This window comes from Coregonus clupeaformis, chromosome 8 (genome assembly GCF_020615455.1).
Source record: "Coregonus clupeaformis isolate EN_2021a chromosome 8, ASM2061545v1, whole genome shotgun sequence".
Classification (NCBI taxonomy): domain Eukaryota; kingdom Metazoa; phylum Chordata; class Actinopteri; order Salmoniformes; family Salmonidae; genus Coregonus; species Coregonus clupeaformis.
In genome coordinates this window covers 10,617,744-10,632,743 of record NC_059199.1, presented here as the reverse complement: position 1 = coordinate 10,632,743, position 15,000 = coordinate 10,617,744, and the positions used below count along the sequence as shown (strand labels likewise).

The following is a 15,000-nucleotide window of genomic DNA, read 5'->3' as shown; positions in this document are numbered from 1 at the left end:
GAGAGCAGAGATAGAGAGAGAGAGGAGAGAGAGAGAGAGAGAGAGAGAGAGAGAGAGAGAGAGAGAGAGCGAGAGAGAGAGACAGAGATAGAGAGAGAGAGAGAGAGAGAGAGAGAGAGAGAGAGAGAGAGAGAGAGAGAGAGAGAGAGAGAGAGAGAGAGAGAGAGAGAGACAGAGATATATATATATATATATAGAGAGAGAGAGAGAGAGAGAGAGAGAGAGAGAGAGCATCTGTGTATCTTAATCCCTGCCTGTCTCAACTCTTGTGTCCCAGGCTTACATCCCAGAGAGTATTGCATGTGGTTCACCTCCAGAGTCACTCTGTCAACACACACTCAGGTTGACATCCCCTCATAGTAATGCAGCAACCAGTCCCCCATCCACAACCACATCATCCACACCCAGCTCCTTACTCATGCCAACCAGTCACAGCCATTAGAACACTGTTTCCTACATGTATCACATTTCATTTTATTATTTTAATTTAACCTTGATTTATACAGGTTATTCCCCCATTGACATAAAATCTCTTACAAGAGAGAGAGAGAGAAAAAAGATGCACCATGGTGTGACTGACATATAGTTTGACTTCCTGTATGTTCAAAAAGTAAGGCTAAGGGGTAACCAGTTGGCGTGGGGGTACAGTACTGCAGAGTGACTCAAGCTGTTGCTATTTCCTGTTTCCTGTCTCTCTAGCTGAAGAGTCTGGGCAGATGAAGACAAACGTTAACAGGCCTCGACCATATGATGATTGATAGCGATGATAGCGCTGAGACTCTGGCATGCTAATTCATCATTGGAGATGAGTGGGGACAGTGAGACCACAGCTGAAGTTTGGATTTCTGGATAGGGAAAGGGAACCCTAACCCCTGCAGCTGTTATAGACAAATGGCACCCTATCCCCTATATAGTGCACTACTTTTGACCAGAGCAGTGCGTTAAATAGGGAACAGGGAGACATTTTGGACGCAAATATCCAAACAGCTGCAGGAGAGTTTAGATTGTAAGTCTCTGTGCCTTTTCAGCCTGAGAAGACTTTTCCGAAGAGTAAGAACCTGTGCCAGAAACTAAAAGCACAGCAGGGGTTTTGGGGGTAAACTGAGGGGAAGGAGGGTGGGGAAACACACTAAAAGATGTGAGTGAAAGTGCTCAGAGGTTCACGCGCCCCGCTTACACACAACACACTGTACACGCTGTAGGCGCAGGCTTGTCCAAATACACACAGACACGTGCACACACACACGGTGAGGGTGTGTGATGTTTGTCCTCTGACCTTGGGGTCACGCCCCCTGACTGTGCACAACCACTTCAGTAAAAGCAGAAAAACACAGGAACAACAACAGCATCATCATCGCCACAGAGAGCACATCAATTATTGACCAGTAACAGCCTGCTCTGTCTCCATTTACCCTCCACTGTGGTAGGGGACGAGTCACACACACACAGAGACAGGCAGACAGAGAGAGAGCGAGACACACAGACAGACACACACACACACACACACACACACACACACAGACAGACAGACAGGCAGGCAGGCAGGCAGGCAGGCAGGCAGGCAGGCAGGCAGGCAGGCAGGCAGGCAGGCAGGCAGGCAGGCAGGCAGGCAGGCAGGCAGACAGACAGACAGACAGACAGACAGACAGACAGACAGACAGACAGACAGACAGACAGACAGACAGACAGACACTGTATATAGCCATAATATGACATTTGAAATGTTTCTATTCCTTTGAAACTTTTGTGAGTGTAATATTTACTGTTCATTTTTTATTGTTTATTTTCACTTCTATTTCACTTGCTTTGGCAATGTAAACATACGTTTCCCATGCCAATGAAGCCCTTTGAATTGAACTGAATTGAGAGAGAGAGAGAGAGAGAGAGAGAGAGGAGGAGAGAGAGAGAGAGAGACAGAGACAGAGACAGAGACAGAGACAGAGACAGAGACAGAGACAGAGACAGAGACAGAGACAGAGACAGAGAGAGAGAGAGAGAGAGAGAGAGAGAGAGAGAGAGAGAGAGAAACCTGAGGTCCCCTGAGGCAAAACAGTAGGGGGCACAGTTCAGACATTTGTCACATACGTTCCTTCCCAAACACACGTCCTCTTGTATTCTATTCCTCTCTTCCTCTCTCCATCACTGTCTTTTCCCCTTTGTTTCTCCCTATCGGTCTTTTTCCTCTTTCCCCTGTCTCTGAGAGAATCAATGAAGAGAGGGAAGAGAGAGAGCGTGAGTGTAAGAAAGAGGTGTGTGTGTGAGGCCTGTTGTTCATATTATCGTCTTGGCAAGCTACAACCCTCCCCTTGGTGGGTCTCTGGTCTCATGTGGAGCGATTGTGAAATGTTCCTTACAAGGAAAATCATTATTTTATTCAAACGCAAACTGTGTCTTTTCGATATAAACCTTTTTTGATATAAACATCCTCGGTTGGTTGACATTGCCTCAATTTCATAGCAAACATTCAGTGTTTCCCGCCCTCCGGATCACAAAGAGAGACGTATTCTAGCTGAAGATCCTGGGACAGCCATAACAGATTCCAAGCCCAGGTTATTGGAGCCAGAGACACAGCATTAAACTCCCGTGGCTGACACCAGAGCTAGGAGATAGAGCCAAAACTCCACAGAACATGGAGAAGAAAGAACACTGGGAGAGACAAGCGAGAAACGGATGTCTTAAAAAAATAAAAATCCCATAAGCCACTTTGAAGCATTTGGTTTATCCCCATCTTTTTCAACTCTGTCGTATCTGAACATTAGCAGAAACAGACAGGTTTTACACAGAGAGTTGTTTCAGGAAGGGAAAGTAGCTAAAGCACACACGCATTATTCTGAAGCGTATAATTGACCAGCAGCACTTTAAATGATCAATATTTAGTCCCTTCCCCCGCTGGGCCTAAGCGAGATCTGTATCAGATCAATCACCTTTGATATTCTCTTAGAATGAAAGAAAATCAAGATGATGATATTCTGTGAGAGATCTGTGAGCATTTAGTAATGTGAAAGCTAGCCAGTTGGAGCAGCGTCTCTCCAGAGCCCAGTTCACATAGCATTGTCTCACACCACAAACCCATTATCTGCTCTGGCTTAATCCTGATTGGAAAAATATGGGACCGCTTCCCCCCTCAAGCATCCGGGGAAGACTGGGGCCGGGATTGCTGGGATCACGACTGCTTCTGTTACTTTAGCTTTCAGCTGAGTCATAGGAAGGTACAGAGACAGTTTGGGGACGACATGCTTGGGTTCCTCACAGACCTTTTAAATCTTTAACCAGAACCCCTCTCCAATTTAGGAGAATCGACAAGAAAAACTGAGAAAGTAAAGGAAGGGTAAACTGACAGACAGAAGTACAGGCAGATCTATCCATCTGTCTCATTTCACCCTGCAGTGGTTGATGTAGCCCACACAAACAAATCATCACCGACTTTCAAGCAAGTCCAAAGGACTCCCAAAGGCAAGCCACGTCGGATGACATGCGTCTAAACTCACTGACCCAGAAGCCTCATAGAAGTTCCTCTCTCCCGTCTTCTCAGCTAACTTTCCTCCAGAGCGGTGCCTCGCATCGCCTGGCGTCTTGATCTACACCACCTGACAAAGTGAGGTGCCGAGCCCATTAATCTCCCCCACCTTCCCCACCGTTTGATCCCATGCTTGAGGACATCAAAGTCCAGGCTCAAGGACAGTGGAGGTGGTGGTGCAACTGCACAGACATTCTGGAGCTGACAGGAATCCGATGCCCACACACACATAATAACAGCACAACAACACCACGGCGGCCATTTTTGCCTCCTGAAAAACATGCTAATTATCTTCACCGTTCACGGACAATGACGAAGGGAGGCTAACGACGTCTAGTATCTATGCCGGATTTGTGATTTAAATGTGAGTTTGTTAAGATTCTTTCAATTTCTCTTTTTTTTCCACCAGACTGGTTTGTCACGGTGAACCTTAAATAATTATTCATGAGTTACAACAATTAAAACATCAACAGGAGCAGGGTGGAAATAGTATGTGCATTATTCATATGACTGCTAGAGGGAGACAAGCGGTCACAGCTAATGAGCGGCCAGCGTTTTGAAATGCAGAGAACCCACAGTGAGGTAAAGGGAAGTACTACCATGAGACCACAGGAGGGGAGGACAGTTCATAATAATGTCAGGAACGGAGCAAATGGAATGGCATAAAACACAGGGGAATCATGTGTTTGATACCATTCCACCAATTCCACTCCAGCCATTACCACCAGCCCGTCCTCCCCAATAAAAGGTGCCACCAACCTCCTGTGCGTGAGACAAATTCACTGTTTGAAGGCTTTCTATCTCTGTCATTAGAACCAGGACCCTGGCACTTGGGGGCTTACGTTTTAGAATACCAAAATGTATATGTGTGGGAGTGATTGGCTCTGAGCTTCTGAGCACCTGAAACAGAGAACACTGGAGATGTCACTGCCGACTGGCCAGTTCTACTAAGTAGAGGCTGCTCTGGTCTGCCCATCAGGCCCAGTCGTGACCCTGTCTCCCTGGCACCAGACAGTGCCCACTGTCCTGCCCTGTGCCACACTGATTAGCTATCTGTCCAAATAGATGCCCGCTCTCGCCCCATGCCACCCACCCTCTTTCTCTCTTTCCCAACCCCCCGGCTGATGTTTTGTCGTTCTTCCACACTGTTCTGTCCGTACTCAGTGCCACTGTGTCTTCTGAGAAGCACAGCAACCACATACACCGACCCACCACCCTTTAAAGTTGCACTATGCAGACATTTCCTGGTTGCTAAAACTCTAATAGTTTGCCTAATGTCAGTTTATGTGACAAAATAAGCTAGTATAGTGTAGAGAATTATTGTACCATCTAAACAGCTGTGAAATATATTTTCCATAACCAAAAATATAGTTTCTTCAGCTGTTTGAAGCTAGTGTACAAAACTGAAAGTAAAATATGCATAAACAAAACTTAAGGAAAGCATAGAAATAGCACACATAGAACAGATCTACCGCTTAGACTTGCTTTTAAGTAGAATGACAGATCTATAACTCACATTTCTATGTGAATTTGGTCGGGTCGCCCGAAAAGTTACATATTGCCACTTTAACCTCACAGTGAGTCCCTGTCCTGATAGGTGGACTGGGCTGTGGCGCCCAACATAACCTAAACAGGCACTATAAAGAAACAGACTCAGCCTTTTGATCTTACCTCCAGAGGGAACTCTCCAGAACCTTGCTGGAGTCACCATGGTAATACTTGGTCAGGATGAGAATGACCTGAGGAAGACAAAGAGGAGAGATGCAGATGAAGGGTGAGTACAATATAACCTGAACCACTTTCACAGATATGGCATGGTAAGTATTGCAATAGCAGTATTTGGTTTGATTCATAATGATTCAAAAAGGTATTTTCCTGGGCTGTGGGGAATTCTGCTTACTGGCTGTACTGATGATGAGGATTTGTTTGAGGGAGCACCGAGAGACTATTACCCTGTGCAAATAGCTGTCTTGTTTTCCACTTTCATTTCAGAAGGAAATGTTTACAGAGTGCTCCCCACGCAAGCCAGATGATGTGTCGTGTTTAACGCCCAATATCATTTCAGGAGGCGCTCCAAATATTAAACCCTTTTATCGTTTTATTCAAGTACATGTGCTGAACATTGTGGGGAAGAAAAGATGCCTTTGATAAACAGCACCAGTCAAAAGTTTGGACACACCTACTCATTCAAGGGTTTTTCTTTATTTTTACTATTTTCTACATTGTAGAATAATAGTGAAGACATCAAAACTATGAAATAACACATATGGAATCATGTAGTAACCAAAAAAGTGTTAAACAAATCAAAATATATTGTAAATTTGAGATTTTTCAAAGTAGCCACCCTTTGCCTTGATGACAGCTTTGCACACTCTTGGCATTCTCTCAACCAGCTTCATGACATAGTCACCTGGAATGCATTTAAATTAACAGGTGTGCCTTGTTAAAAGTTAATTTGTTGAATTAATGCGTTTGAGCCAAACTGGTACTGTACAACACAACAGAGACCTACATGTTATTCATAGAACCAGAGCATTTTCGCCCAAAGTACAAAAACATGTGTGCGCGTGTGTGTGTGTGTGCGTGCGTGCGTGTGTGTGCGTGTGCGTGCGTGCGTGCTTGCGTGTGTCCCACTCCTTCATTGGTCTTTCTTATTTTCGGAGAACTCCCCAGTTTTGACAGCAGTGTGGCCTGCTGGGAGTGCGTTGCCATGGCGAGGGATGCCGGAGGTTCAGAGAGAGCAGTTAGCCCCTTGGAGGTGTGATTGGCAGGTCGGTGCAGTGAGCTGTTAGGATCCAGGGAAGGACACACCGGGCCTTACTGCCCTGGGGCTGGGAGTAGCTGACTGGCCCAGGGCTCTGGCCACGAGCAGAGGCCTACGGCAGGCTGTGTTGAAGATGGCAGCTCTGACGACTCCAGTGTAGGAACCACAGTGAAGGGTATAGGTTTTCACGGGTCCAAAAAGTTGGGTCCGTTCCGAAATTAACCTGGGGCTTTCCCACCCGGGCCCGATATGCATAAATAAAAAATAATCATATAGAGACCTGTTCCGAATGGACCCGAGGACAACTAGGGACCCTTTTTGGTTGTGGAGAACTGGAGTGGGACATGGGTGGGAGGGCAGCAGGGTGAAAACTGGAACTGCATCTCACTTGAAGTGTACACTGAGGAACCAAACATTAGGAACACCTTCCTAATATTGAGTTGCACCCCCTTTTGCCCTCAGAACAGCCTCAATTCGTCGGGGCATGGATTCTACAAGGTGTCAAGCGTTCCACAGGGATGCTGACCCATGTTGACTCCAATCCTTCCCACAGTTGTGTCAAGTTGGCTGAATGTACTTCTTGATACACAGGGGAAACTGTTGAGTGTGAAAAACCCAGCAGCGTTGCAGTTCTTGACACAAACCGGTGCGCCTGGCACCTACTACCATAACCCGTTCAAAGGCACTTAAATCTTTTGTATTGCCCATTCACCCTCTGAATAGCACACATACAAAATCCATGTCTCAAGGCTTAAAAATCCTTCTTTAACCTGTCTCCTCCCCTTCATCTAAACTGATTGACGTGGATTTAACAGGTGACATCAATAAGGGATCATAGCTTTCACCTGAATTCACCTGGTCAGTCTATGTCATGAAAAGAGCAGGTGTTCCTAATGTTTTGTACACTCAGGGTATAGCTGCTGCTACTGTTTATTATCTGTCACTTTATTCCTAGTACATATCTACCTCAATTACCTCGTAGCCCTGCACATGGACTCAGTACTGGTACCCCGTGTATATAGCCAAGTTATCGTTACTCATGTATTTATTATTACTTCTATTATTATGTGTTTTACTTTAGAAGGGCCCCAGGCACTAGTGTTGCCCCCTTGTGCCAGGGCAGAGCAATGCAGCTATGGGGATTTTTATTCCAAGAGGAAAACAGGCCTCTTTGATGGAGGCTGAGCTAGTATTTAAAGCCCACGCTGGGACACGGGAGAGGGTTACATTATACACACAACCCAGAGTTGGTCGGTCCGAGCTCTGCAACTGTGGAACACTGAGTGTACTTAGAGAGTAGCTCCAAGCCCCATCCACAACAGAGAGCCGAGTTCTATCAAAGGCACTTTGGCTCAAAGTAACTCAAGCTCTAGGTTCCATCCCTGGGGTGGCTTGGGGTTCCAAAGACGCTTTGAGGCCAGTGGAACAGAAACGTCCACAAACTCCCAAGCCCTGCATTAAAGACCAAAATTGGTTAAAGACAATTGTGATAAATAAAAAATAATACCAGTTTCATATAAAGGACCAAAAAATGTACTTATAGATTGCACATGGTTTATGAACTGATACACAAAACGATGCTGGATTCAAAACTTAAGAGTTTTTCCATTTAAATGATTATACAAAATTCTTGGAACGTTATATATATATATGGGGGACACAACCATCCCAGCTCTGCAGATTTTGCTGCCAAGATATAGAATAATCAGATAATTTATTTTGGTACTGTTCATATGTAGCTTGATTTTGGTCACAGGTCCAGGAATGGCTGAAGAATAGCACTGCTGGGTGATTTGAAAAGTCATAGTCAATCGATCAATAATATAATAATACTCTTGCAAAAATGTTTATCTTTAATTTACAATCTTTAGAAACTATGAGAATAGAAAGATTCAGAACTTTTGTGAAAAATCGCAGCACAGTTGGAAAATATATGGCAAATAGAAATAAAAACTGGATGGTGTTAAGAGATGATATATACTGTGTCCGTAAAATGTTAATAGTATGTATAAGCTGGAGGTAGAAGCCTAAGTGTTGTTGTCAATTTTTTTACAAAACATATATATGAGGGATTGGAAATGATGCAGACAATTACATTGATGGAAGCCACAAGAGACAATCTGAACTTATACTCCAAGTCATTGATGTATGTGAAACCGGGCAGGCTCTTGTGTGACATCCTGCGATGCAGCAAGTGAGCCTCCGCCCTTGGCTGGCCGCGTGCTGTCCTACTGTCAATCAGCTGGTGACCGTGGCAACAGACTGTCAGCCTCTGCAAAGCTGTCCCTCTCTATCCACACAGCTCTAATGAGACACCGAGTGAGACCTAGGCCTATCTGACTATCACCAGCCAGAGATGGAACGCAATGAAACACCAACGCTATCTGCTATGCTGAACATTTGGACTTTTGCCAATTATGTTTTTTTTCTAGTTTTAATTGGCCCTGGTGAGGAAAGTGGTTTACTGACAGGTTTAGGTGTAGATGGAGGGACGGAAGACAAGTGTAGTGGAGAAGGTGGAGGACAGGAGAGAAGGAAGGAGACGTCTAGGTAGAAGCGGTGTCTGATCTGGTTGGTCTCTAGTCAATGTCCTCACCTCTCAATTCAACATGAAAAGATGAATAGAAAGACAGGACAACTTAATACGGGGAGCTGGTCAGTGACCTCTGACCTCTGAGTGCTGGGGTCAAGAGTTCAACCAGGATCAAATTCTATAAGGCAATAAATGGGGGGAAGTATTTGGTTGTGCACTTCAGATTTCACTGGTGAAGCATTCCTCTGAAGAGCCCCACTTATACAAGAGCTACTATAACATGTAAAACAGTGTTGGGTAGTATCCGACAAGCCCATAAAACGCTACGTCTCCAGAGAAACCCTGTGCCACACATTCCTATCCCGGTGTTACACTGGTTTGAAACTGAGTTTGAGGCTGAGTCCTGCACGATGGGAAGACTATTTTTCTTTAGACAGGGCAAAGACGAAGGCTATCACTATGGGGTAGAGTATCTTATGATAACCTGTAGACCACACTATTTACCAAGAGAGTTTTCATCTATATTTTTCACAGCTGTCTATTTACCACCACAAACCAATGCTGGCATTAAGATTGCACTGAATGGGTGCAATCACTGGGTGATCTGAAAAGTCATAGTCAATCAATCAATAATATAATAATACTTTTAGCAAAAATGTTTATTTTTAATTCACAATCTGTAGAAGCAATGAGAATAGAAAGGTTCAGAACTTTTGTAAAACATCACAGTACGGTTGAAATATATATGGCAAATAGAAATCCTATATGGATGGTGTTAAGAGATAGATGGGAGGTATTGAATAGAGTTGAAGGATGGGACTAATAACAAATAACAACAAATAATAACAAAGATAGCTAATAATGTAAGCATACTGTGTCCATAATAAGTATATAGGTTGTATGTTGGGAGCTTTTGGGAAAGAGCACAGTTAGAAAGATATGGCATTTAGAAGCAAACCGGATGGACATCATGAAAATGATCGGAGAGGTTGAGAGTAGAAGAAGTTCAGGAGCAAAAAAATAAATAAATATATATATATATATATATATATATATATATATATATATATAGAATTATTGTAAAATTAACTCTGTCCATAAGGTGTAGATAGTAAGTATAGACCGGAAGTAGAGGCCTGGGCATTGTTGTTCACTAATTTACTCCAAGTAGGGAAAGGATGGTGGGGTTGAAAAGTAATAAAGGGGAATATATATATAAAAAATAAAATAAAAACATGGGGGATTGGAAGTGATGCAGACAATTACATTGATAGAAGATACAATCTATCTGCAATATTAAGCTGATCCATTCCCCCCCAAAAAATAAATAAAAATAAATAAATAAATAAAAATAAATAAATAAATAAATAAATAAAAAAGATTGCACTGAATGAGTTGTACAAGGCCATAAATCAACAGGAAAACGCTCATCCAGATGCAGCGCTCCTAGTGGCTGGGGACTTTAATGCAGGGAAACTTAAATCCGTTCTACCTAATTTCTACCAGCATGTTAAATGTGCAACCAGAGGAAAAAAAAACTCTAGACCACCTTTACTCCACACACAGAGACTCATACAAAGCTCTCCCTCGCCCTCCATTTGGCAAATCTGACCATAACTCTATCCTCCTGATTCCTGCTTATAAGCAAAAACTAAAGCAGGAAGCACCAGTGACTCGGTTAATAAAAAAGTGGTCAGATGACGCAGATGCTAAGCTACAGGACTGTTTTGCTAGCACAGACTGGAACATGTTCCGGGATTCTTCAGACAGCATTGAGGAGTACACCACATCAGTCACTGGCTTCATCAATAAGTGCATCGATGATGTCGTCCCCACAGTGACCGTACGTACATACCCCAACCAGAAGCCATGGATTACAGGAAACATCCGCACTGAGCTAAAGGGTAGAGCTGCCGCTTTCAAGGAACGGGACTCTAACCCGGATGCTTATTAGAAATCCCGCTATGACCTCCGACGAACCATCAAACAGGCAAAGAGTCAATACAGGACTAAGATTGAATCGTACTACACTGGCTCTGACGCTCGTCGGATGTGGCAGGGCTTGAAAACTATTACAGACTACAAAGGGAAGCACAGCCGCGAGCTGCCCAGTGACACAAGCCTACCAGACGAAGCTAAACCACTTCTATGCTCGCTCGAGGCAAGCAACACTGAAGCATGCATGAGAGCACCAGCTGTTCCGGATGACTATGTGATCACGCTCTCCATAGCCGATGTGAGTAAGACTTTTAAGCAGGTCAACATTCACAAGGCCGCAGGGCCAGACGGATTACCAGGACGTGTACTCCGAGCATGTGCTAACCAACTGGCAAGTGTCTTCACTGACATTTTCAACATGTCCCTGACTGAGTCTGTAATACCAACATGTTTCAAGCAGACCACCATAGTCCCCGTGCCCAAGGACTCTAAGATGACTACCGACCCGTAGCACTGACGTCTGTAGCCATGAAGTGCTTTGAAAGGCTGGTCATGGCTCACATCAACAGCATTATCCCAGAAACCCTAGACCCACTCCAATTTGCATACCGCCCCAACAGATCCACAGATGATGCAATCTCTATTGCACTCCACACTGCCCTTTCCCACCTGGACAAGAGGAACACCTACGTGAGAATGCTATTCATTGACTACAGCTCAGCATTCAACACCATAGTGCCCTCTAAGCTCATCACTAAGCTAAGGATCCTGGGACTAAACACCTCCCTCTGCAACTGGATCCTGGACTTCCTGACGGGCCGCCCCCAGGTGGAAAGGGTAGGTAACAACACATCTGCCACACTGATCCTCAACACGGGGGCCCCTCAGGGGTGCGTGCTCAGTCCCCTCCTGTACTCTCTGTTCACCCATGACTGCATGGCCAGGCACGACTCCAACACCATCATTAAGTTTGCCGACGACACAACAGTGGTAGGCCTGATCACCGACAACGATGAGACAGCCTATAGGGAGGAGGTCAGAGACCTGGCCGTGTGGTGCCAGGACAACAACCTCTCCCTCAACGTGACCAAGACAAAGGAGATGATTGTGGACTACAGGAAAAAAAAGAGGACTGAGCACGCCCCCATTCTCATCGACGGGGCTGTAGTGGAACAAGTTGAGAGCTTCAAGTTCCTTGGTGTCCACATCACCAACGAACTATCATGGTCCAAACACACCAAGACAGTCGTGAAGAGGGCACGACAAAGCCTATTCCCCCTCAGGAGACTGAAAAGATTTGGCATGGGTCCTCAGATCCTCAAAAATTTCTACAGCTGCACCATCGAGAGCATCCTGACTGGTTGCATCACCGCCTGGTATGGCAACTGCTTGGCCTCCGACCGCAAGGCACTACAGAGGGTAGTGCGTACGGCCCAGTACATCACTGGGGCCAAGCTTCTTGCCATCCAGGACCTCTATACCAGGCGGTGTCAGAGGAAGGCCCTCAAAATTGTCAAAGACTCCAGCCACCCTAGTCATAGACTGTTCTCTCTGCTACCGCACGGCAAGCGGTACCAGAGTGCCAAGTCTAGGTCCAAAAGACTTCTCAACAGCTTCTACCCCCAAGCCATAAGACTCCTGAACAGCTAATCATGGCTACCCGGACTATTTGCACTGCCCCCCACCCCATCCTTTTTACGCTGCTGCTACTCTGTTAATTATTTATGCATAGTCACTTTAACTCTACCCACATGTACATATTACCTCAACTACCTCAACTAGCCGGTGCCCCCGCACATTGACTCTGCAACGGTACCCCCCTGTATATATAGCCTCCCTACTGTCACTTATTTTACTTCTGCTCTTTTTTCTCTCAACACTTTTTTTGTTGTTGTTTTATTTTTGCACTGTTGGTTAAGGGCTGTAAGTAAGCATTTCACTGTAATGTCTGCACCTGTTGTATTCGGCGCATGTGACCAATAAAATTTGATTTGATTTGATTTGGGGAGGAGGCAGATGGAGCGTTCTGTTGGCGGCGGCCTCCCCTCCCTGACAAAACTGCTGAATAGTGGAGAATCTTCCACCAACGGGCACTGGCCGGAGCCCGAGACTGCAGCTTGGCAGGCCCCAACTACAGCTTATTTGACTGTGGGGAAAAGTTAAGCACTTTTTTTAGAACTATCTTCCTGTTATTTGGAACAAGTTAATTATAAGTACAAATAAATCATAACAACTTGAGCCTACATAGATCTGTAAATATGAGAGAGACAAAGTCTGAGTCATTTTGGAATGAACCATGACAGAAAAACATGGTGTGGGCATTTTATTGACTGCAATGTAAAAGGGAGTTTGTAAAGCAATTGACCCTGCAAGACTGTCTCCTTTCAACAAATATAACTCCTATTCACATTACTTTTCTATTCATTAGAGCAGTACAAACACTAGAAACTCCAAGCATTTCGCATAAAGAGCTTCATATTTTTTTTTAAAATTCACAACGTCCATGCAACCTTGTGGCAACATTGTGGCAGTCTGATGGTGACCCACTGTGGGAATGTTGTTTGTCAGCCTGTGGATGACATTTACTGGGGAAACGTCAACTGGGCAGTCAGGACCCCTGAATAACTACACACAGTTACACGAGCCCCCATTGAGCCTTTACATTTACATTTTAGTCATTTAGCAGACGCTCTTATCCAGAGCGACTTACAGTTAGTGAGTCCATACATTATTTTTTGCCATGCTCTACCAACTGAGCTACATCCCTGCCGGCCATTCCCTCCCCTACCCTGGACAACGCTGGGCCAATTGTGCGCCGCCCCATGGGTCTCCCGGTCGCGGCCGGCTATGACAGAGCCTGGATTCGAACCAGGATCTCTAGTGGCACAGCTAGCACTGCGATGCAGTGCCTTAGACCACTGCGCCACTCGGGATAATTTACACAGTGACACAGTTGATCATGAACTCCAGCTTTACATCGCCATCTTGTCATTTTTTCCTTGAGACATTCCGCTACACTGGGAGTCTCAATGAAAAGCTATCAATCAGCTGTTGAGAAGAGAGGAGGATGGAAGAGAGAGAGAGGGGGATAGAAGAGAGAGAGATGGGGAGGAAGAACGGGGAGAGAGTTTGGTTTAGGAAAGGGAATGAACAGAAAGAAAGAGAGCAGGGATAAAGAGAGATGGGAAGCGCCAGAGTTGGAGAGAAATAATGAAAGAACGCGGTCATTTATTTTTAAGGCAAAATCAGTGAAGTATGAAGTATCAGTGTATGACCCCCCTTGAGGCGAACACATTCTCCAGAAAACAGACACGGATACACTATTCATCACAGTCTCGAAAAAATTTGATTCCCTGCCAATTCAATTTGAGGAGTGACTTCGCTTTGCCACCTCTTAACCCACTAACGTGTACATGCACACACAGACACACACAGACACACACAGACACACACAGACACACACAGACACACACATACACACACAGACACACACAGACACACACAGACACACACATACACACACAGACACACACAGACACACACAGACACACACAGACACACACATACACACACAGACACACACAGACACACACAGACACACACAGACACACACAGACACACACAGACACACACAGACACACACAGACTCTCTCTCACAAAAACAAACATAGGCCTATTCTCTTTCACTCTCATATACAGCACAAGTACCCTCCCTCCCTCCCTCTGTCTCTCCATCTCAGTATCTTAGCTAGGTCACAATTACCTCCATTCCTCTCCTTCAATAGCAGTGATGATCAGGGCATTGCCCATTCAAGTCTCAGCGTTCGACAACCTCGAGTGGTCATGTCTGGTTGAACACATTTCTGCACAGACCTCAACCCTCCCTCTGCACAGCCAGGCACCGGGCAGTGACCCACACACACACGCAGGCGTTTTTAACGGTCGACCGCTCATTAACTATTACATGGACCTGTGAATTCTGCTGGCCTCTGCAGGTCCAACCAATACAAAGGAATGTCTAGTAGACGAACCCCTTACACATATGGTAGACTCCATACGGTCAGGCTGAGGTAGTCAGCATTCGAATGGCTGGTTCCCACTATAGTTTATTTGTCTCCTATGCTATAGTATTCTAGTATTCTTCTGCTGTCTTTTACTTTTCTATATTTCTGCTTTTGTCCTCCTTTTGTGTCTGTCTGTCTGTCTGTCTGTCTGTCTGTCTGTCTGTCTGTCTGTCTGTCTGTCTGT

At 45.1% G+C, this 15,000-nt stretch overlaps 1 protein-coding gene across 1 annotated transcript in view; it reads right to left on the bottom strand.

Moving 5' to 3' along the window:
* The window catches only part of LOC121571085 (VPS10 domain-containing receptor SorCS2-like), a 362,777-nt gene that overhangs the window by 264,835 nt on the left and 82,942 nt on the right, over positions 1–15,000 (bottom strand). Inside the window, exon 2 of the mRNA XM_041882340.2 lies at positions 5,189–5,256. Coding sequence (XP_041738274.2) covers positions 5,189–5,256 — 68 coding nt within the window. The remainder of the gene's footprint in view (positions 1–5,188; positions 5,257–15,000) is intronic.